Source organism: Puccinia triticina, chromosome 13A (assembly GCF_026914185.1).
Source record: "Puccinia triticina chromosome 13A, complete sequence".
Lineage (NCBI taxonomy): Eukaryota > Fungi > Basidiomycota > Pucciniomycetes > Pucciniales > Pucciniaceae > Puccinia > Puccinia triticina.
The window spans coordinates 111,946-134,659 of record NC_070570.1 but is presented as its reverse complement, the minus strand read 5'-3'; the positions used below and the strand labels follow the sequence as shown (position 1 = coordinate 134,659).

The 22,714-nt window shown below is 45.3% G+C and overlaps 5 protein-coding genes across 5 annotated transcripts; 1 reads left to right on the top strand and 4 right to left on the bottom strand.

The window, feature by feature from the left end:
- Nucleotides 1-7,520: 7,520 nt before the first annotated feature.
- On the bottom strand, nucleotides 7,521-9,849 carry PtA15_13A15 (uncharacterized protein; the record flags this gene model as incomplete). The annotated part of the gene is made up of 9 exons (XM_053162329.1): nucleotides 7,521-7,725; nucleotides 7,811-8,103; nucleotides 8,199-8,324; nucleotides 8,403-8,543; nucleotides 8,585-8,713; nucleotides 8,800-9,125; nucleotides 9,190-9,300; nucleotides 9,383-9,589; nucleotides 9,663-9,849. The coding sequence occupies 9 exons, from the start codon at nucleotides 9,847-9,849 to the stop codon at nucleotides 7,521-7,523; spliced, it is 1,725 nt and encodes a 574-aa protein (XP_053026172.1).
- A 306-nt stretch (nucleotides 9,850-10,155) lies between these two features.
- On the top strand, nucleotides 10,156-11,124 carry PtA15_13A14 (uncharacterized protein; the record flags this gene model as incomplete). Its single annotated transcript, XM_053162318.1, has 2 exons — nucleotides 10,156-10,195; nucleotides 10,274-11,124. The coding sequence occupies 2 exons, from the start codon at nucleotides 10,156-10,158 to the stop codon at nucleotides 11,122-11,124; spliced, it is 891 nt and encodes a 296-aa protein (XP_053026171.1).
- A 4,482-nt stretch (nucleotides 11,125-15,606) lies between these two features.
- On the bottom strand, nucleotides 15,607-16,512 carry PtA15_13A13 (uncharacterized protein; the record flags this gene model as incomplete). Its single annotated transcript, XM_053162307.1, has 2 exons — nucleotides 15,607-16,044; nucleotides 16,102-16,512. 2 exons carry the CDS (start codon nucleotides 16,510-16,512, stop codon nucleotides 15,607-15,609), a joined length of 849 nt encoding a protein of 282 aa, XP_053026170.1.
- Nucleotides 16,513-19,799: 3,287 nt separating this feature from the next.
- Nucleotides 19,800-20,782, bottom strand: PtA15_13A12 (uncharacterized protein; the record flags this gene model as incomplete). Its single annotated transcript, XM_053162296.1, has 3 exons — nucleotides 19,800-19,806; nucleotides 19,866-19,944; nucleotides 20,215-20,782. 3 exons carry the CDS (start codon nucleotides 20,780-20,782, stop codon nucleotides 19,800-19,802), a joined length of 654 nt encoding a protein of 217 aa, XP_053026169.1.
- Nucleotides 20,783-21,934: 1,152 nt separating this feature from the next.
- PtA15_13A11 (uncharacterized protein) lies at nucleotides 21,935-22,714 on the bottom strand (the record flags this gene model as incomplete). Its single annotated transcript, XM_053162285.1, has 5 exons — nucleotides 21,935-22,036; nucleotides 22,104-22,177; nucleotides 22,261-22,392; nucleotides 22,469-22,583; nucleotides 22,682-22,714. 5 exons carry the CDS (start codon nucleotides 22,712-22,714, stop codon nucleotides 21,935-21,937), a joined length of 456 nt encoding a protein of 151 aa, XP_053026168.1.

The following is a 22,714-nucleotide window of genomic DNA, read 5'->3' as shown; positions in this document are numbered from 1 at the left end:
CAAGGAGAGAGAGAGATTGATCGATCGATCGATCACAAGACAGACGCAAGAGAGGAGAGAGAGAGATTGATTGATTGATCAATCACAAGATAGGTGCAAGAGAGGAGAGGGAGAGATCAATCTATAAATCACAAGATCAGCATTTATTCTTGCTTTCTTCCTTCATAATCATCAGTAATTCTTTTGTATTGTTGTTGTCAATATCTCGGACATGTGGATGACCACCCTGGTGCTCACCCAGGATATGGCCGAGGTCTTGAAGGATCAAACTTAACTAAGTCCGAAGGTGGAGGCGCGGAGCGCCTCCACTGGAGGGACTTATGCGGTATCGGTGATTTAGGACTGAGAGCAATGCCCAAAACCACCATGCCCCACAAATGTTGCTATAGCTCTGCAACCTGCCATGAACCCATCAATATTTTTTGATAATCTGAAAGCTGTGGATCTTTCCTAATTTTTGATGCACTAAAATCAACATAGGTCCTCCTGCTTTGCTCAGAATACCTTGTTGAAGATGGTGGACTGGAAAAGCCAACCCGAGCTCCTTAAAACAGCATCTCTATGCAAATCCATAAGTTGCCTCGAGAAAAAAAAATGGCAACTATCCAGCACTAACGTCAAACAATGTCAAATGCTATGTATTTCACATTCCCATTTATGTACATACCTAATCGTGGCCATCCAGCCATCCTGTGGCTTCAATACATACAACTTAACTTCAACTCCTGTACCTCGAAGTAAGAACACCAGTAAGATGCAACCTGTGGATGATGACGCTTGGGAGGATATGGATGATCCCAACGACAATAGTACTCAGCCTCCTCCAGGAAGCCATCCAACTTTTCATACAGAAGACAACAAACTACTCTACATACTGGAGGCGCTGCAATCACAAAAAACTACACCAAAACAATTCATATCCTTGTTTCTGACCAAGGATCATAAAATTCTAAAATATCGGCGTCGTATCTGGGGAGCCTCAACCGGCTGGAATTCTACTCTGCGTGTTGTCAACGCGGCTCGTGATTTGATGACATCCACCAACAGCGGCCAAGAAAGATGGAAGTCATACATATTGGACGAGGTAACTGTTTCTTTACCAATCAAAAAAGGTGTTTGTTGCACTCATACTTAATATTTTATGACATTGTATGCTCTCGACCAGGCCCAGAATTGTTTGAAGTCAGAAGGTAAAAGGTATGGTCAGTTTCGCAAAGGACCATATGTCAATGCAAGGAAGGTCGTACCCGAATTCTTTACCAAGGAATCAAAACATCTGCGACAGGAAGCTATCTCAGAATCGGAAATGCCTTTTCTATTCAAGCTTATTAAATCACGACTCATGATGAACTTGCGTGAAACCAACGATAATACTTTGACCAATGGCAATTCCCAGTCCGACTCTGAGAATGACTTAGAATCAGATGTCTCCGATGTTGATCCGGAAGACAATAAAATTTGTGGTGAACCAAAGAGGCAACACCGTATGCATATGGTCAGCTTCCTTGATTCTTTAACAGTTGGCTTTGTAAAGGATCATTAATACATGAATTCATGACACATTTGTAGGTTGCTATGTATATTTGCTCGATGGTGCAGTTTGTAGCCAAACAAAGGGTCAACGGACTCCAGCTTCTGAATTCAGTTGTCTTACTTGCTTGTGGCGTTTCGGAAAGGATCAATGCATTTCTCCATTTCCTGGGAATTACTTCCTCCAGAAAGACGGCTCACGTGGCACTTAAGTCCCTTGGTTATCACGCTGAGCAAAAAATCAAAACCCTTTCGAAATCGTATCCACCCAACTCTTTGGCACCACTGATTTGTATTGATAACGTTGACTTCGAACAGTCCGTACACTGTAAATCAGTTGAAAGGAAATCTCGAATGTTCCACGGAACATGGGGATATCTCCACTCAATTAGCCCAACCATCTTGTCACAAGTCAACCCAAGCGATCTCACATTGACGGCTTACAAGGCAGCTATGGCCAGAGCTCATGATTTTGTAGTGAAGCCTGCAATGCTACACCCTTCAAACAAAGACAATATTCACTTTCAGGAGGTGCTAAAATCTCAGATAGCTAAGGTCATGCTTGAGTACATTGCAATCCAATCAGACCAACGCCCCAAAATCAATGTAGACCCGCCTCCTCTGGACCCAATTGCGCCCGAAATCCCCGATATCACTATGCTCCGACTCATGCTTGCCTCCAACAACTCAGCCAAAGGTATCTCGGATGTTTTTCATTCAATTATCAAACAAACCGGCTTAGAAAAGTCCGAATTTCACGAACGTCTCCAAGTAGTTGAAGGTGACTTAGGCACATGCCTATTTATTGAGAGCTTGCGTGCAATCCGGAGGCCAAGCAGCTACGCGCAAAGCGACATATCTAACTGTTTCACGGTACTAGGCGCAGCACATGTCATGTGGAATATTGCTCAGGCAATCTTCCTCATGCATTTTGGCGACAACCACAACTCAAAAGACTTGGGTGCATGGCACATGCTTTCTGCGTTGGGATTACCTTCTGATCAAACAACTTCTAAAAATGATTATAACCTAATGATAGCTAATATGACAAAAGTACACAAGGCAACCATCCTTCATTGCTTACAGTACGTCCAACACTACATCATCTTGCAACTGAATTCCATAAATATCTGATTAGTTAATGGGTTTATTATTTAAACTCAGAACTGTAATGGGTAGCAATGATTTACCAAAACCAGATGCAAAGAGGCCAATGAGGACCGCAGATATCGAAGAAATAATCGAGTTGTGCCATCTACAATTCTTCTCTCCCAAGGCTATGAGGGAAGCTCAGGCATCGAAGAACCAGAAACTCATCAACCTGATGCTGAGGCTGCAAGACTTTGCCTCTGTTGTTGAATGTGATCGGGCAACTCGTGCTGGTGACGTGGGCAGATTACTAAATGTATGGCGCCGCTGGGCAGTTATGGCGCAGGGGATGCCTGGGTTGACCCAATATGCCATCCACCTTCCTCGAACAATTATGCTCCTCACTTCAGTACTACCCCCAGGCCTACAAAAAGTCCTTCAACATTCAATTCTAGTATCTCCGAGCGGACGTAGCAATCACTTTGTGCCTAAGGACTTATTCCTTGAGGTCCAAAACTACTGGCTCAAGTACTTTTACAATCATAATGGTATAGGAAGTGATATTACTCGGATTCAAGATGTTATATCCATCAATGTTCCTCTGGTAAGCATCACATAGCTTGATTTTCAAGACATGAGCTAATCTGTTTGCTTACATACTGTGAACAGCTTTGTACAATGATGCATGACATTGTGAGTGAATCGGGCAAGGAATATATATATCAATCACATCGGTCCATCTTAACTGGGCAATCAATAGCCTCCTTCTTACGGATGGCGCGCCAGTATGACATATGCTGTCTCAAGAGTAATTCGTCTAGGTCACAGAAGTATGAGCCTGTCCCTAATGCATACTATCAGGGATTCCAATTTCTCCTCAATGATTATGCAGCAGGAGGCTCCAAACTCGCCCGATTCAATCCAGCCAATGCTTTACATTACGATGATGGAGTTAAAATATTGTATACTCATGAGGATGCTGTCCTCAGCGATGAAACTAATCAGTCAGAAAGCTGTGTCAAAGTAGAAGAAATCAATGAAATATTTTAAGCTGGTGTTTAGATCTATGTCAAATTTATATACATTTTATTTCTGGGTGTCGTAGCGCCACCAACGCGCCTGTTTTAGCGCTGAGTTTTATACCCCTGTCAGTACGACTGGCTGTGTTGGAACAATCTTTTGGACCCACAGAGTTGTACTGTCGGATTCTGCGGAATCCGAGAGTACGACTGCCTGTGTTGGCGCAATGTTTCGGCCTGTACTGTTGGATTACGCGTAATCCGACAGTACGACTGTGTTGGCGCAATGTTTCGGGCATAGTACCCACTGAGCTGTATTGTCGGATTACGCGTGATCCGACAGTACGACTTGCGGTTGGCGCTTCTCAGCGACCATGCACGTATCAATGAAATTTTACAATGTATCGAGACATAAATAACTGGTAACAACGCCGGTATGTAACGCGCAAAAAACGAAATGTTACTTTAGCTCAGTGTATGTATTACAAAGGATTTCATCGTATTTTTGCCGACTTCCGAGGGCGACCAACTGGCCTTGTCCCCTTCCTCTTGATTCCTTGAACGCCCTCCGAGTCCACCACCTGATTGCCTTGAGAATATATTGATTGCCTGTCGAGAGAGCCCGCCGCCTGAGTACCTTGAGATTCCGTTGCTTGCCTGTCTGGAGATTTCGCCCCCTGAGCACCTTGAGAGTTTAACTTTGCCACTTGATTGGCTTTCTTCTGAAGATCTGCTGCCTTCTTCGCCGCTTGTCGATGTTCCTTTTGTATGGCAGTAGCAAGTTTTTGGTCGTGGTCCGCCTTTGTACGAGCCAATGCGTTACGATGTCAAAGGGTTTTTTTAAGCTCTTTGAGCATCTGTTCGCGGTTAATTTTGGTACGTATTGTGTTGATCTCCTCTCTTCTCCGCTGCACATGGCCTTGATAGCTACCACCCGATTGATATTCCTCAATACAGGAACACAGAAAGTTGAACTGTCCATCGATTATTTCGCTTCCCATCAGCCGATCTAGTATGGTCATAGGCTGGTTTGTCTCGCAGCCAAGAACTAGAGCGCGCGCCCTCTGAATAGTCAAGAAAACATCTCCAGTTAGGTAAGAAGCGTTCATATCCACCTTGCTGGCATAGAATGAATTGAATTTTTCGACCAAGTGAATTGCAAAATCCTCTAACTGAGTCGCCAAAGGACCCTCGGCGTCGATCTGAACTTTGACAGGTGCTTTGACACGAGTGAATGGTACATTATCAGGGATAGGTGCCAAGCTTTCAGGATTACTCATAAACTGATCAAAGCTTGCTTTGGTTATGTGAATCAAGTTTCCCTGCGCAACAACCGATATCGGCACGCAGTTGGAGCAGTCGCAGATTTCAAATTTTGCAAGGCGTTCCCTTTCGGCCTCACGGATTACATTAGGATCTGTTGCACTTAAAGGTATGTAACCCAAACTTTCATGCAATCATTGCATCAGTTTCAACAATGGGTCCAGTTTATATGTTGATAAAAATCTTACTTACAGATTGTCAATGGAGAAGCAGATCCTCAAGCATACTGGAGTGATAGCCAAAGCGTCCATTCGGTCATCATCAGACTGGACCTCTGGGTTTGGGAAGTCCGCGACTGAATTTCGGCCATTTCGCCGATTTTGTTCAACAAAGAGTATACCCAAGCCTCGATCGCCGCCTCGGCCACAGCGCCCAATCATCTGAAAGAGTGTTGCCGGGTCTCCTCGGCCGACATGAACCACGCGTCTCACGCGCTTCCAGTTTTGTCCCATTCCAAGGGCCATTGTACTCGAAATCATTGGGAAACAACCATTGGCAAAGTCGGTCACTACATCAATCTTGTCGAGCTCCCCAGTTACAGCATGAAACCTTCTGACGCAGGTACTTTTCGGATTGTTATGACCTTGAGGAACTCTTCTTCCTTCATTGATAACAACCATAACCTGCATTGTCAAATTACGAGTTGTTGAATATATAACAGTTGGTATTAGTTCCTCGTCCTTGATGCACGATTTGGGGCCAATAAGCTGGAGAATATCGTCACACGAAGCAAGAGAGTGCTTCATTGGGATTCGCCAGATTGTAATCTCTTTTCGAGTCAATTCGCCACGAAAGAAATGCATGTCTTCATGCTTGATCTTTAAGCTATTCAAGATGGCATCGACTGCTTGAGGACGACAGGTTGCTGAGAGTAATAGGATTGGCACTTGATAGGTAGCCATCAGCCGCTTGGCAATGTCTCCATACGAGGGTCGGAATACTGATATATCTTGGTGCTTTCCGTGTGAGTTCAGGTCTTTCGATTCTCCACTAGCTACTAAGCCCCACATGTAGATCATGTGAGCTTTGTCCACAACCATCAAGATGAGTCTGGCTTGAAATTCTGCATTAAAGAAAATCCTCGTGAAGACCTCGCTGTTTAAAAACACCTCCGGGCTCTGGTTTGCGGTAAGTATGTCAGTTCAACCCACAATTTTATCATCATCAACCAATCAAAACTAACCAGATAGACAAAAGCATAATCTCCCCGTATAATTTTCTGTTCTTCCTTAGCATTCAACCTTGATTGGGTAAGGTTAATTGCTGAAATATTGACTTCGTTCTTTTCTCGCACCTATTTAAATATGTAAATGCATTGTTTTGTGTTAATTTGGTCTTTTCATTCTGTTGATTTTGTGATATGTAACAAGATTTTAATTATATCTCACTTGGTCGTCTCCTAAAGAGTCTAAAGGATTAAGAACAAGAGTAACCGGCTTGTGAACATTGGGGAAAAGCTTGTAATACATCTCCGGAATACGACTTTTCCCATATCCAGTCCCGGCCAAGACAAAGCTGTGTTGCCGTTGAACCAAGGAGGCTACTGTTTGTATCTGTAGGTCTTTAGGTTGTTCAAAAAAAGATTCTTGTGATTTTGTTTTTACCATGTTGTACAGTTGATGGTCGTCAATCTCCGTAATACTTGGGGAAAGCAACAAAGGCTGATGTTTAGGTGTTTTGCTTTCAACGTGCTGACGAGGGTTTTCTCCAGACTGACTGTCTGGAATGAGAATAGCCATCTAAGGAGTTTATCTTGAGGAGTTATTGGCCAGAGAGTTTTCCGTCATCTGAAAAGTAAGGCACAGTTAATTTGTCAGCTGCTTGATGACGACTGGCCACCCCGTTATCATATGATGACAAGCCACTCAGGTTTGTAATTATTGATCATACACGGCGGTTGCGCGAGGCCGGCAAAAAGTGTGGAAGTTCGGTGGTCAAATTGACCGACACGCCTCAGCGCGCTTTGACCGTTCAAAAACAGACCTCCGGTAAGCCGGCAAAACGGCCGTCAACAGCGCGACCCCCCCGCCCATGCGCATTCAGTCAAACCCCGGGCAAACTTAAGGGTTGATTGACGGCAAGGACAAATTGCCGTCCAGCCCGCTCCCCCCAAGATCGGTGGTCTCGGTCATTTTGACCCCTCACACGGCAAACCACCGGTCCACGCGCCGGCAAACCACTGGCATTTCGCCAACCCAACACCGCTCCCGGAACCCAGATTTGGGCTGGATCGACCCATATCGGCTCGCTCAGCATGCTCACGATCCGATTGATTTCGGGTCACATTTGTCCAGACAGCTCACAAAAACCCTGACCGAAGTCAGGCAGGCAGATTCAGGCCACCAGGGCCATTTTTTTATGTTTTTATTGCATTTTCATACTTTTTTTAGGTTGTAATGATTAGTACTTTTTTTTTTTTTTGGTTTTGTTCTACTTGTTTTGGTTGTTTTTTTGCTCTTGTTTTGATACATAAATAACTAAAAAAATGTTGGAAGTCAGAGTCGGAAGTTAGAGGATGAGAGGAAAAACCGCCGTTGAAGCGGAAAAGGCAAGGCCGCATTAATTGCCAAGGGCGATCTCCCTTGCGAGAATTGCATCGACCTGTGCATGGGTCGGATTTGGGCCCAGTTCAGACTCCATGACCCGCGCCTCTATATCGGTTTCAAGAGCGCTGGGGATCTGGACCAACTCGATCGGAACATCAGCAAACATGATGTTTCCGGGGAAAAGCTCGCGGTCTCTGCGGATAATAAGCACCGCATGCCTGACCGTCGGTCCACAGCCGTTTCAATCATGTCAGCTTGTGATAGGTCACTCTGCAATGGAATGATTTTGATTTGGCGACTTACGCTTGCATTTCAAGATACGGTTTTTCCCGCACTGCCTCAAGGTGATTGTCGATGAGGTCCCATTGTGACCTCATATCTCCAGGCGCCCGGTGCACAAGATGGTGGATTGTAATGATGCGCAGCATCGCAATCCTTACCCTGACTCCATCATGCAGTTCCGCGCGGATTTCTTCGGGCGTTCGCAAGGCGGCTCGTGGTTTGAATTGTCGATCGATTTGGACAACCAGGTCAAAGAGCTTGGGCACCGGACCCAGCTCGCGGACCCGAGTCTCCTGCCGGACGTTGAAGAGAAGCTGGGTCGGGGGACAGATTCAGCTGAGTCAGCTGAGTCCCAAATGGCGGAGGGGGGATCGGAGGGGTGATTGGAGGGTGTCATTGACAAGCTTACCAAGCTACGCATGTGCGTTCTTTCGTGCTTCACCATGGCACGCAAAAATGTCACCAGGCTCGCCATGGATTCGAGGTTGTTGGGGAGACCCGGCGGGAGGTTTTGCCTCCTAAAGGCCGCTGGTTGCTGTAGAACAAAGGTCTAGTGCATCGTGTGTTAGCTTTGTTTCATCAGCAAACAAGGGGTAAAGAAAAAATTGTGTACCTTGGCCAGCGGAAGCGGTGATTGTCCAAATGGCAGGCCGTGCACCGACTGCAGTCGACTGTAGGACTCCAAGGTGTGTTCGAGCAGGATTTCTCGGATTCTTTGGCGGACTCTTGTCTGCCAGGCAATCCCCATCAGCTCCTAATCATCACATCGATTTGTTGACGAGATTCTGGACGTACCCTGATAACCGTCCCATACACATGCGCGGTGGCGCCATTGGCAATGACCGGATTGTTGTTTGGAGTGTGGGTGGGGCGTTGCCTCAGCCACATGACTACAGAGAGTTTCCATAGTGTTTCTTCCTGCGCCTGAGGTGGAAGTTAGGTCAAGAAATACTTGCTGCATCGATAAAAAGAAGTAATCATCGATAAAAAGAAGTAAAAATTGCACGCACAACAAATAGTTGGCGTGCCAGCTGTAAATCGGTGTCTGAAAGGTCAGCTGACGCAAGCAAGGACTCCACAAGGGCGTCTCCGGCCCCTAGACCAGCTCGTCGAGGTGGGGCAGGGGTTGGCTGACGCCCAGCGGGCGGGGGCGTTGGAAAATCCCTGTCTTTGGGTAGGTTTGTGTTTTGGGGTTGGGCTTTGCGGGGCGGCGGGGGTCTAATGAAGCCGTCAAGACTTCCGTACACGGTACGGCCTTCTTCATCTGAGGATTCGTCATCGGGGTCGTCTTCGTCTTTGGACCTTGGGAGTGGGGGATCGAAGTCTTCTAATTTTACTTATCCAGAGGGCAAAGTTGAATCAGTGGTAACTTACTCAAGGCAATCACTGATTCAACTTACCATTTGGGTTTCCTACTTGGTGGTGATTGTCATCACTTGCGATGACTCGTGTGGGGGTGATGGTTGGCACTCGGCCGGGGGGGAAGTTCGCAGGTTGAAACTGTGGATCTACTGAGGCCATCAAATGGTTTGATTCAACGATGCGCCATGGATACAAGGAGCAGATAATATAACTACATGATTTGAAACTTACCAATCGCCATGGGGGCCCCCCGACCCACATGGGGCGCAGCTTGACGGGACATGACAGGAGGTGGATGGGTGCCAACGGGATTGTCGGGGATGATACGGCTGGGTGTAATGTTTGGAGGGGGATTTGGTTGACCGATGTGATGGGTGCGAACGGGGTCATCAGGGATGATACGGCTGGGTGTAATGTTGGGCGGGGCATTGTGTTGACCTGAGCGTGACAATAATCGATGGTGATGATCAGCCTGTCATCATTGCTACAATTATGACACTCTAAAACATACCTCCTCTTGCAACTTGCGGGGTCCGCACAAGTCGGGCAGTCCGCGCAACAGCCTGAGAGGCAGGGTGTCGTTGTCGCTTGGCTTGAGGCTCGCGTGTTGCAGGGGGGGTTTCTTCAGCATAATTGCTGTCCACCTCAATCGGTTGAGAAAAGGAGGTAGATGGTACTGTCAATGCGGCTCGTCGCATATTGGGTACGGAGGGTAATCAGGGTAACTCTTTGAGACGGTTCGAGGCGGAAAATGACGGGGTGTGGCTAATCAAACTCGTCACGGACGGCTTTGCTAGTTCGAGCTGGGGTCAATGCATCAGTTTCACTGGGGGTCTTTATACCCTCATAACTTTCTCTGGACAAGCTCCCCTCCAAAATCATACCACTTACTGGTTTGTTCGTGATCTGCTTGATCCGTTTGTGTCGCACATCAGCTGGGCTAGTTCTTCTGGTCGGGGCGTGCTGGCAAGAGTTCCGTCAAAATAGCAATTGGACTTATCAGTATGAATGTAGATCAACAAGCAGTGCGTGTCGATCGGAGAGGTACATACCTATTTTAATTTAGTCATAAAATGATTCTGCTGCACACAGTTAGTTGGCTAATCAATAGAAATCTGGTAGTTTTTGAGCAAGTGGAATCGTCCGAGATCCGTCCGAAATGGAGATGCAAGTATTGCGGCGGCTGGTCGATGATTTCAACAGACGCTCATTCACAAACGGCGACCCATCTGTCGAACCTTCCGGAGATTTTGCGGCCGGGTTATACCGGTCAAATTGACCAGCCTGAGAGCGTCGATGCAGAGTGTACTGATCCTCAAGTTCATCAGAATGATCAATTCAGTGACGGAGTTGAGATGGAATATACTGACGTTGGGCCCACCGAGGATCAGTCAGATTCGGGTGTGAGCGGGAGCGATGGCAACGAAGGGACCATGCGAGACGTGATCAATATCTTTAAGCCGGTTTGTAGCAACAAGGGCAAAGTTTCGGAGGTCGAAGGCGGAGAAGAAGGGGATGTCGAGGATGAAGAGGAGGGTGATGGACCCGATTATTCCGGTTGGTTCCCCTTCGGGGGTTTGCTGGTGAGCAATCACAAGTCCGGTGAAGCCGGTACCTTCAGGTCCGCGGGGGTCAGGAGTGCTGATGAGGGGTTTGATTTCACACCCGCGGCACAGCCACTCATCTCGGTGCTTATGGCCGGTTATTTGCATCACATCCTTTCAAGGGCTCAATATCTGAAAGTCTGCACACTGATGGGACTGAGTGGCACAAAACTCCGCAAGTGGACCGCAATATGGCGGATCAGGAAAAGTTTGAGGGCCATACTCAACATGGAACCCATCCAAAGAGAAAGTGTGTTCAACAACCAATGCTTTTCCCTGAGTGTCAAGAGGATTATTGCCCTAGTAAGTCACAATGCTTTAGTCAAAGATATTAACCCCATCCGCCCAATTCCATTGAATATGACTTAACCTCTATTCTGTAGGATTTGGCAAACCCATATGTGAATAAACACCTGGACTTTTACCCAGTAGATTCAGGTGGGAAAAACATATACAAATTGTCACAGAGTTACGAGTGGCGTGAGGCTCTCCCCCAGGAATATCGTGCACAAATGGTGGCTGTAAATAAAAAACATTATTACATCTATGAGCCTTGTCAGTTACAATCAGGGGAGTTAGTAGTGGAGGACTTCCCGTGCGATCTGGGACTCTCGCAGATGTCAATATAGACCCAAAAATTCTAGATTTTTGCAGGGAAATCTAGCTTTTTGGGGTCTAGATCACTTCTGGGAGACCCGCAGATTCCGACGGGAAGTCCTCCAGTACCTATCTTCTTTTACAAACACTTGGATAAAATGTACGCCAAATGTGTCAAACCACAGCATGAAGGCTCCCCACACCAGCCAGGTTTCAAGTTGAAAATACCTCCTAATCTGCAATATAATTCATCAAGGTTGCGCTCCATAGATTGTGAACAGTTTGAATTGAATTATTTTGAAATCTGCCTGTGGGGTGACAAACCAATATCATCTGTCTGCAAAAAACTATGGGGTGAGCAAAACTGGTGCCCAAAGGCTGGAACAACATACTAATTATATATATTTTGTTTGTTTTCAGTGGGGGAGAAAGGCAATTACTCTGCAATTGATTTACCCAATGAATGGCGGAAGAAGTCTGACGGGAGGATCATTAGACATGTGCCAATTGCCCTATATTGTGATGATACATCTGGAAACCAATCCAAAAAATGGAACAAGCACATCAGTTATTATTTTACACTTGCAGGTCTTCCACCCAGGGTGTCAAATCAGCAGTATAACTGCCATTTCCTCTCAACATCCAACACTGCAGGGCCATTGGAATTGGCCAATCAAATAGTAGATGAACTGAAGTAAGGTCATCTTTTTTAGATAAAAGACTTGTAATAATCCAATAGCTGAAGTATGCCCCTTGAACTTTGAGCAGTGATATCACAAAAGACGGATTTTTTGCATATGACTGTGAATTGCAAGAAGAAGTTCTTGTGTCCACTGTGGTTCTCTGCTTCCTAGGAGACTCGCCAATGCATGCAGAAGTTACCAATACTCCTCTTCCAGGTGCTGCCTTGAACCCCTGCCGCATTTGTCATTTGGGTGTTGAAAAGCGGTCAGATAAATCAGGAGAAGATTACATCTATCAGTTCTTGGGCATGGACTCATTGGGTAACAGGGTAAGTATCAGAGATGTTATCCAAAAACAAATAAAACATTTTGCTTACAAATATGGTACACATCATTTAGGATGTGGTGGATTATAGAAAATGGAGTGAAACCGTTGAACGCTCTCATAAACTGTGGGAAACTGCTTTGAAATATTCCAAAGACACCTATATTGAAGAATCCAAATCATTAGGTGTCCAAGATGTTCTCAACAAGGCATTTGTAGATATACTCAAATCCTGAAAGAAGAAATCAGAGCTTGCAAAGATAATGGCACTGGACAAGCATCAGAACCACAAACTGTTTAACCCGTTCCTACGATTGCTGGGTAAGATTTGGTCACTCTGAATGAATTCTGACTATGATTGGGAACTAAAATCATTGAATCATATTTGTACCTGACTCAGGGTTTGATGGGTGCCAAGATACACCAGTGGAAGTTTTGCATGTCATACTATTGGGCGTCATCAAATACATTGCCATAGATTTCCTCAGCAATACAATCAAGCCACGGCATATGAATGATCTCCTGGGAGCATGGCAATCATTTATCACTGATGCACTTGACCTCCCAAAAATAAATGCTGCTTACTTGTATAAGCATCACAAAAGCATGGTTGGAAAAGATTTCAAGATCGTGCTTCAATGTGCACCTTTTGTTTTCTTCCAGTTCATGGATGAACAGCAGAAAGAATTATGGTGTGCATTGTGCAGAATGGCACCCTATGTCTTCCAGACTCACATAACTGACATGCAAGTTTACCTGAAGGAAATGGAGATATTGGTTGACAACTTATTATTACAGCTCATGAAGTGCAATGCAAGATGGGTGAATAAACCAAAGTTTCATATGTTGATCCACCTGGTACATTCCATTGCACAATTTGGTCCAGCCAGCCTGTTTGCAACTGAAAAGTTTGAGAGCTTCAACAGCATACTCAGAAATGCATCAGTCCACTCAAATAGGCAACATCCCGGAAAGGATTTGGCAGTATCATTTAGCAATTTCCAATGCCTGAGGGCCATTTTGTCAGGTGCTCTTCTTTGGAATCATGTCAAGCAATGCTATTTTAGAGCATCAAAAGAATTGAGACGTATATTTAAAATGGAAGACATACAACAATCAATGGGCTATGTTCATTCAAGTATTTATGGGTCAGGGGATGTGTTACCTGGAATATCACTGGCTAAGTTACCCAAATCAGATAGAGTAACTGTACCCAGGGAGGTTAGTGATAAATATCCCAATCACCATTTCACTCAAGAATGCTGTTTGAAAATTACCGATAAAGAAAGTGTGCGGAAAGGTTATTTTGCATATGTTCTGCGGCCAGGGAATAGGCCGGCAGTCATTGGCCAAATTCATTCAATCTGGAGAGCTTCCTCAAGAACATCAATAGTTGGCCCCAAATCTCACATCATCTGCTTGCAGGTTAATGAGTTTGAAAGATCAACTGTCTCTGACTACTACCAAATGAGGATCCTCAAGAGAACAAATAAAAACCATGTGTGTTCACCTGAGGTATGTCAATATCATGTGCAGTTTCAAATGAAACACAAGATAAAATCTAATCCACACCTCCATTAATTACAGGAGATAATGGTTTCCCTCAATGTGCAGCACAACTGCCATGATGGTGGATGTCAAGTTAAATTGGGTTCAAGGCCTATGAATGATACCCATGAAGGCAACCCAGCAAGATACATGGTGGACCACAACCCAACAGATTCTTTCATTCTCAACTCATGCTCCTTTCATGCAGCAGAAGTGCACAGAAGACTTGCGCAAGTTCCGCTCAATGCAGTACCTGGAAGTGAATTTGCACAAGCCATTAGAATGGGAATAGAGAAATGGAAAGCTGAAAAAAATATCCCAGACCGAGAAGAAGAAAGATTCTCCCAAAGTCACCAGCATATAGACTCAACAAGAGACTCTGTTCAACCCCAAACTCTTCAGAGGGGCAGAAGCACTTCTGTACAATCAGCCCAACCATTTCCCCCTCAGAACCAAACCCCCCAAAGAAGCAGAAGCTATTCTGTACAATCATTCCAACAACCACAGCCCCCCAACTTTTCCAACCAGAGAAATCCAGTGCATCAATCTAATGAGCTCTATACCATGCCAAGTGGGCCACAAGCAAGAAATATGTATCCAGAGGTATGGCCACCTACCATGTCACTGTTTCCTCGTCCAGAATCCTATTTGGACACCCCAAATACTCAACCAATGTATGTATCAAACCCAATGGGTGGGTTACATAGTGCCCCAGCACCTCAAGCAAACCCATTGGGTGGATTCAACCCCCCCCCCAGTGGGTAGCAGTACAGGAAATTCAATGTTCCGTTCATCATCCAGAAGTTCCATTGGAGTGGGGCAAGAAATGTATCCACCCAACACAGGAAATTCAATGTACCATTCATCATCCAGAAGTTCCATTGGAGTGGGGCAAGAAATGTATCCACCCAACACAGGAAATTCAATGTACCGGTCTTCATCCAGAAGTTCACTTGGGACAGGGCCGCCAATGTATCCAGTATACTATGGTACCCCAGCTGGCAGCACAAGTAGAGATTCCATGTACCCTCCTTCGCCCAGAGGTTCCCAGTATGACTCCCAAGGAGGGTATCCAGGAGGATATTATCCCTCCTAATCATATTCATTGTGAGGCTCAATGAATATGATTGAGAATCATAGTTTCCCAAGCATCTCATTTGTCAGAAATAAATATGTATTTCTTTTGTGCCCCAAAAAAACCATAAAAACCATAAAAATTAACACAATAAGATCATCCACAGATTTGCAATATAGATAAAAATGATCAAATCAAAATGTAAGACTGATTTTGGGTTTGGAGTTTATATTGAGGAAGTCAGTGTTGAAATATCAATCAAATAAAATATACAGTCATACTTACTTCATGTGATAGAGGGATAAAATAGGCCTATGAAAAAAAATTATTTTTTATCATCTTTATTTCATAAATGGGCACCATGACATCTTTATCTCATAAATGGGCACCTTTCTCAGTCATTACACAATCTCTCAATCACATTTTAGATTTATGTGTTGGAAATCAAATGAAAGAAAAAAATGGGATTGGAATAAATTCTTGCATCAATATAAAATGGAATTTCTTTTGTTAAAATGGAACTTATTTTGTGTCAGATTGCGTGAGGTTTTGATGTGGTCATTGTCTCAGCAAGGTTAAAATTGAGAAAGCGTTATAGGTAAGGATAAGCAACAAATGATAGATTACAAATTCTCGAGTTGGGCAACCGCAGCGGCAGTACCAGAAACTATCAAACGAGCGGGCCCGAGATTGAATCCTGCTTCTGCAAGGTCGGCCTTGGTCATGCCTTTGAAGACAGACCAATGATAAATGGAGTGCTTTTGCATGGTAGCAAGCGTGTGTTCGTCATCCTCGGCGAGATGTGAAATAAAGAAAAACTGTCTCATGGTCAGATCAGCAGCCGCGCGGCGGAGATGGTGTGTCTTGGGAGGTCGAGTAGGAGGAAATAACTGCAACGACCGCTTGGGTGCGTCGGTCAGTGGGGCCGTGGAGGAAGTCCTCGTGATTGTGTCTGTGGGGTTGTCTGCGCAGTGATCCGGGTCGGCATTGCTGTCATCGTTGATTGCTTCGAAGGCACCATAATCTGCTGGTAGGGTTGATTCCGTTGTGCTGAGGCTGGGCTAAAACGCAAAGATTGTAAACTGATGATCACAAAAGAAAAATATCAAAGTACATACTGGAGGGGCGGGGCTGGCGGGTGGCAAATCCTCTCTGTTTTCATCGGTCCGCGTGATGCGTAAGACGGCCTTGGCGCCTTTCGGAAGCAGGTAAAGCCAACGCCGGAAAGTCTTGAATGCAGACGGAAAACTGTAGACCTGGATTGTTTTTTGTCGGACAATCTCGCCGACCCAGCTGAGTCGCCCAAGGGCTTCGAGTATTCGCAGGATGCCACCGACCTTGAAATCTTCCCGAGTCGAGTCGAGGTGCCGGAAAATACATTCCTTAAATCGATTGCACCGAGCCGACGTGTCTTTGAGCTCCGCAATTGATGAAGATATGTGGCACCTGTGGGGGGTAATCTTCTCGGGTGTGGTGACGGCCAATAAGTCATTGCACAGTTCATGGTCGTACTGGATTTCAAGATGCATTTTGGGCGTCAGCAGAACTAGTGGAAGGGATCAATGGGAAGCAAGAGATGAGGGAGGGGGACTTGCAAATGATGGTGCGGAGGGGAGGGCCGAGGGCGATCAATCACCGAGGAGGATGGGCAATTTGTTGTGCTGGTGGCTGGCGTGCGGGCCGTCTCCTGTTACTGAGGGGATGTGGCCGCCATGTCTGACGGCGGATGTTTGGTCGGGGCGTGTTTGCCGGCGACTCAACCGGGCAAGTTAACATAACTTGCCTGTAGTCGAGTCAACTTTACCTGAGCTTGAGTTTTGGCGGGAGAGTGGTCAGATGGTTGGCAATTTGACAGAGCGGGGGTCAATTTGCCGGTGGCTTCCACCCCCCGTCAATCTGACAGGCGAAACTTTAAAAAGCAAAACCGCCGTGTAATTGTTGATGATGATCATATGTACATGTATGATCACCTCTTTTGCTCTCTTTTGACACTGGTTTGACAGATCTGAGACCTTCGGAAAGGTGCAGGATGCTTGTGGGAACATGGATTTGCCCCAGTTCAATCCAAATCCCGAGGGAGCCAAATCAACAAACAATGATGCCTTGGCTGTTTTAGCGAGCATGAGGTTTTTTTTACTACAGTTGCGCAAGGCAATAAGCTGTGCTGGCGCGCCTGCAAAATTTACATTTTGCACACGGGCCCTTAAGTTGTGAGGCCCATGGGCTCAAACCACAAGCTGAACACATTTTTGTGCGTTTCAAACCGAGGGCAGTCCAGAAATATCTCGGCTAAGGTTTCTGCCCAGCCCTTTTTTTTTTTTTTTTTTTTTTTCTGACCCGACTTTACGGACCGGCTCTCAAAGCTTGCGCGCAAGTACATAACTATGGCCTTAGGGGCGTAGTTATGGATATAAGACACCCATAAAGCCATATTTATGCAGTAAGGCCGACCATCTACATATGTATGTATGTACAACATGGCTCCGCATTGGACATGCAGGCTGGGCAAGACTCTTCAGATGGAGGAAACAAAAAAGCGAGTGACATTTGTATTTATGTATGTATATTAGGGAGCAATCAAGTGAGAAAAAAGAATACATAGCAAGTGACCTGAGAAACAAGGGGTTGAATCAGGCATTCATAACCTCTAAATCCATGCAAGCTCTACTGGGGATACACCGATGCGAGCTGTATTTCTTCATCAATATTTCTGATTGGCGACCGGTATAGCCTTGCCAATAAACTGAGAGCTGCCGCTCGGTACGGCGGAAATATTTTTGGATGGTGACAGTGGAGCACGATTGTCTTACTTTCTCAAAAAGTACCTTGCAGGAAGGGAATGTTTTGGCGGTGTGAGATTGCTTTCGGTAAGCTAAAAATATGATTGTTAGAGATTTGTCAACTGTATGGTTAATTGAATAAGAATAGGGAATCATTGATCTGGATGCAGTACTCACATTCTTTGATAAACGACCAGAATAGCTTGATTGGATTTAATTCACAGTGGAATTTGGGTAGAAAAAGGTAGATGTGCCCTGCATCTTCAATAATATGTTGAAGCAATGGTTGTTTGTTGGCGAAATCCGATTGATGCGATAAAATATTTGACCAACAACAGCCAACACTCTTGGCAGTTAGGTTTGGTTGGTTTGACATGTCCTCCGGGCAGTGACCTTCTGCAACCATAAGCTCCTCAACGCATTGTTCTTCACTCAACAAGTACCCAGTGGCTTCGGCTTGTCGAATAAGTTTTTCTGAGCGGACCAATGCGTCCTTTCGCGCGTTAGACTTTGAACAGACATCACATCGGAGTTTCAAGGCTGGTTTGCGTTCTTTAAGCCGTAAATTATTATAATAATCCCAGAGGCCACGTTCTTCCAAGATTACTTGGATTCCTTTTGGCTTTCCAGCTCGTTTCGGATCGGGGTGCAAAGAATCATAAACAAAGGTTTGAGCGAGGCCACGGAGATGTTGTGGGATGTGTGGATCATCACACGGAATTACTGAATCTTGTAGTCGTGATTGCTTGCCTCCTGGACTGAGATTCATGTTTTGAACTCTCAGAGCCGACTTTGAAAAAGCGCCATGTGCAGATGAGCAATCGAAAACAAAAACTGCTTGACAGTTTGGATGAAGTAATTCAAAAACTGGAATGGCTTTTTTAGCAACCTGATGGCACAGTTGCTCCATGTCCCACCATTTATCCCCATTGGAGCCCGGATAAATGATGGTGGCAGCATCATCAGACTCGATTCCTGTTCCTGCAAACTGCTCTGCCGAAAGTTTTAACCTTCCAGTGGTCTCCAGGATAAAATCAGAGATGTGAATAAGACGTCCGGCGCTCTTCGACCGTAACTCAGTCGTACCAGGAAGTAACCAGGAAGATTTAGGCTTCTCTTTGGCGTGAATTGTCGACTCGTCATGGTATATGAATACCGTTTCCTTCCCATCACCTAGTGCAGCGGGGTCAACTTGAGGAGCCATATCAAGATCGTCACCGCCATAGATTCTGGATCGCTTTCGATAGAGGTCAAATTCTTTGATGTACTTCTTTCTAGCCTCGATCACATCAGGTCGCTCGTGTCCGTCAAAGTATAGACATTTCCGATACTCTTGAGGACGATATCCAAGCCTGATCATCCAGCGGGTTGCAGTTTGGCGACTGAGGCTGCGATTAATATCAAACTGAGGGAAAACCGTATGGAGGGTGTATTCGCGGAAAGTAAGTGGAGTCACCTGTGTAGGCCAAGGATATTTTAATAAACAAAGTACTTTGTGAGAAACAGGTGAAACAAAATTGCTCACATGACCGGGGGTTTGAGATGCTGCCCAAGTAAGCAATTCTTTTCGGAGTTTGGCATTGTCCAGTAAGGAATGATGAGTCTTCCTATTGCCTCGTTTCACTTCCAAGAGAGACTTATTGTTGATCACATGCCTAGCTTCGAATTGAATGGAACGAGCAAGATAGATTCCACTTCTGGCTTTTGGCGCAGTTCCGGAAGCGAAAGAGCGTTGGTTGATAGCGGCTTGGGCAGCTGCAAGAGATGCAGCGGCACTGGGAGCAGGGGTTCCGTCAAGACTGTATTTCAGGCGAAGATTATTAAAATGATATAAGTTTTTGATCATCAGTTGAGGGAACTTGAAGTTTTTCTCCTTCTTCTCTTTCCTCCTGTAGGTTGCAGTGGCCGTGTCGAGCGCCGAATTGAGTTCCTGCCACTTCTCACGAGCTTTTCTGTCATTTGTTTCTCCGCTAGTAGGCTCTTTTGGAGCTGCAAGATATTTTTCCAGTAGCGAATCAAGGCGATCATCAAGAGATTCAGCTTCTTGGTTTAGAAGACAAGCATCATCAGATTTGTGGTGGATAAGACCAGTATCAACAGACGTGCGATTGACAAGACCAGCATTGGAAGATTCGTGGTTGACACGGCTGCTATTCGAAGGATTGGAATCATCCAAAGTAGCTGATTCTAGGTTGGGATCGATTGTGGGATCTGCTTCTACTCGAACAGGCTGATGTCGGATGAAATAATTTTGAAACATATCATTTTTCTTGCCAATAGCTTCAGTCCGCCGTTTTTTCCTATCAGACTTAGTCTGTTTGGGGAGAGAGGCTGGGACAAGCCTTTTTGACGACAAATTGGGGTTCGGAATTGGCTGCTGATAGGATTTCTTCCCTGATTTCAATTTCCGTGCGTTAACGACATCATCACTAGCAACCGCAGTCGTCGCACCAGAGAATATGGGCCAGAAGTATTGAGCCGATTCTTCTTCATCGTCTGCCGTGTTGCTATCCTCGTCTGATGTTTCATTTTCCATCGCAAGATCGAAGCAACGAACGAGGTCATTGGCTTGGTTTCTTGCTTCAATTTCAGCTTCTTGAAAGGCGGAAATTTCGTTGCCTTTGCTGTTAGTAGCAATCACTATTTCTAGACCAAAAGCATTTTCTTCAACTTCGACATCAGTGGTGGTTGGTTCAATCAGGTTAGCGGCGGTCTGTTCAACATCGGTCGCGGAGGTCTGTTCAATGTTGGCGGAGGTCCGTTCAAAATTGGTGGTGGTCTGTTCGACATCGACAGCGGTCTGGTTAGCATTAGCCGAGGTCTGTTCAACAAGATTGCTGTGATTTCTTTGCTCAAGAATTTCTATGTCATCGTCATTGCTGTCAGAATCAATAACTATTGGTTTTGAATGACACTTCACATTCTTCTTGGGCGGTTTTCGTTTCTCAGCTTCCTCCTCTCTTTTTTCCCTATGGCGCCTTCTTCGTTGACTCTTTGCAGCTTGTGAGATTCGAGTCATTTTTGAGGGCTGATCTGCATGAATTTTTGCACAGACATGAGGTTTATCAGAGGTCAGCTATATTTATCTTTGCAGTGTAACCCAAATTATACATAAACAATAAAAAAACTTGCCTGTGGGATTATCGGTGATGAACAATTTTGGAGTTCCCGGTCTGCCTGGGAGTCTACACTCAAGCTAATTTGGAGTGTGGCCACTCAAAGAAAGTGTGTTATGGCACGGATTTGGAGTCTCCTTGCTCAAAAAAGCCACCCGCAGCAAAATGCGGGAAAAAGATGACCCCTCTACCTTCCGGACCCCCAAAAATAAATAAAAAAATCCCCCCCCAACTGTCCGGACCGAGAAAAAAAAAGAACAGCTTATTGCCTTGCGCAACTGTACATGCCTCGTATCTTGAGTTTGGGAGGGAGAAAAATAAAGATGAAGGTGGCAGGGGATAGCCAGGCTTCTAATGATTCTAAGTGTAAATGTAGAGGGTGATTAAACAAAGATGGCACCCCGCAGGGGCCTTAGCATAAAAGAGGAAGGATTATCAACATTTCTCTCAGGCAAAGTTCACCGATAAGGCATAAGTCCCTCCCAGGGGGAGGGACTTAGTTAAGTTAGTTGAAGGATGGGGTCAAAGAAGAAGTCCAGATGATGTATGAAGTGCTTGACCAGACTTTTAAGTGGAATGAACGGCTCAGCAACAAACCCATCCATTTTGAGTAGTCATCCCTCTCCGCTTGTGTAGATCCAGGATATCGCAATTTGTCCACGCGTTTTTTCACGGGAAGTCCTCCTCTGTTTTCCTCCCCATCAGAGGATTTTGCTCCTTACTCTCCAACCGATACACCCAGATTGGTCCTTGGACCTTCGATCCATGAGGAAGAAGGGGAGTGATCCACGAGGATCTGTCTCCTCTTTTCTCTCGGACGGAACGGTCTATCGTATGGGTCAGAGAAGAATCATCTCATTCTTCCTCTCGGACCGATCCAACTAGATTGATGGAGGAGATCCTTCTCTAAATATTTTGTAGCAGGAAACCCGTGGTTGTGGTACACGTTTATGGAAAGCTGTTGTTGTTGAAACAAAATATCAAAAAAAAAGAAAGCTGTTTCCCACGCGCGGAAAAACAAATTTCATATGGTACACGCCCTAAGCAGCGCTGCGCTATGGTTGGGCATATTTCGACGTCCACTCTCGGCTCAGTTGAATCGCTCCCGCTTCGTCACTTTTGTAGTGTTGAGCGACATCGTTCGCCAAGGGGTCATCCTAAGCAAAGAAACATTGGGTTAACAGTTGAGGGTTCTCGAAATGAAGGCAAATTCAGACCACGTACCGGGTTGGGGCTGGACAACAGAGCCTGTATGGATAGCAATACAGTTCTGATTTGTAAAGCTGGTGACCATCGATCTGTTAACAAGAGCGTGTCGTTATTCGGGTAATTCTTAAGCTTGGAATCCGGTATTAATTGAATATATAGCATTGCGACGAACCTTTCAGGATATCTAAACATATTCGGCCCAGTTTGTCAATGTTAGGGTGATAAATTTTGGTTAAGAATCGTACTTTCGGTGGCGACATCGGGTAATCCTCGGGTAAAAATAATTCAAGTTTGAATAGACCGCCTGAAATAGTTGTTCCGAAGAGCAAAATTAAACCGGATCTCCAACAGATATAATACCACCAGCCACAGAGACATACCTTGGAAAGCACTGCCTTCGGGTCCTTGAAGTCCAACATCAAAGTACCGTAAATTGTCATCGTGTGGCACCGCTGATATTCCCGGTGGCGCATCAGAAACGAGTCGTTCAGTCTCCTGCAGATGGCGATTCGGGTTATCGAATGAGATACAAAACAACATTCTGTGAGATGGGTTCAATCAAGATCGGGACTGTATAAATCGGAGGTACTAACCTTGATAATTCTTTTGGGTAGAGTTGAAGCCAT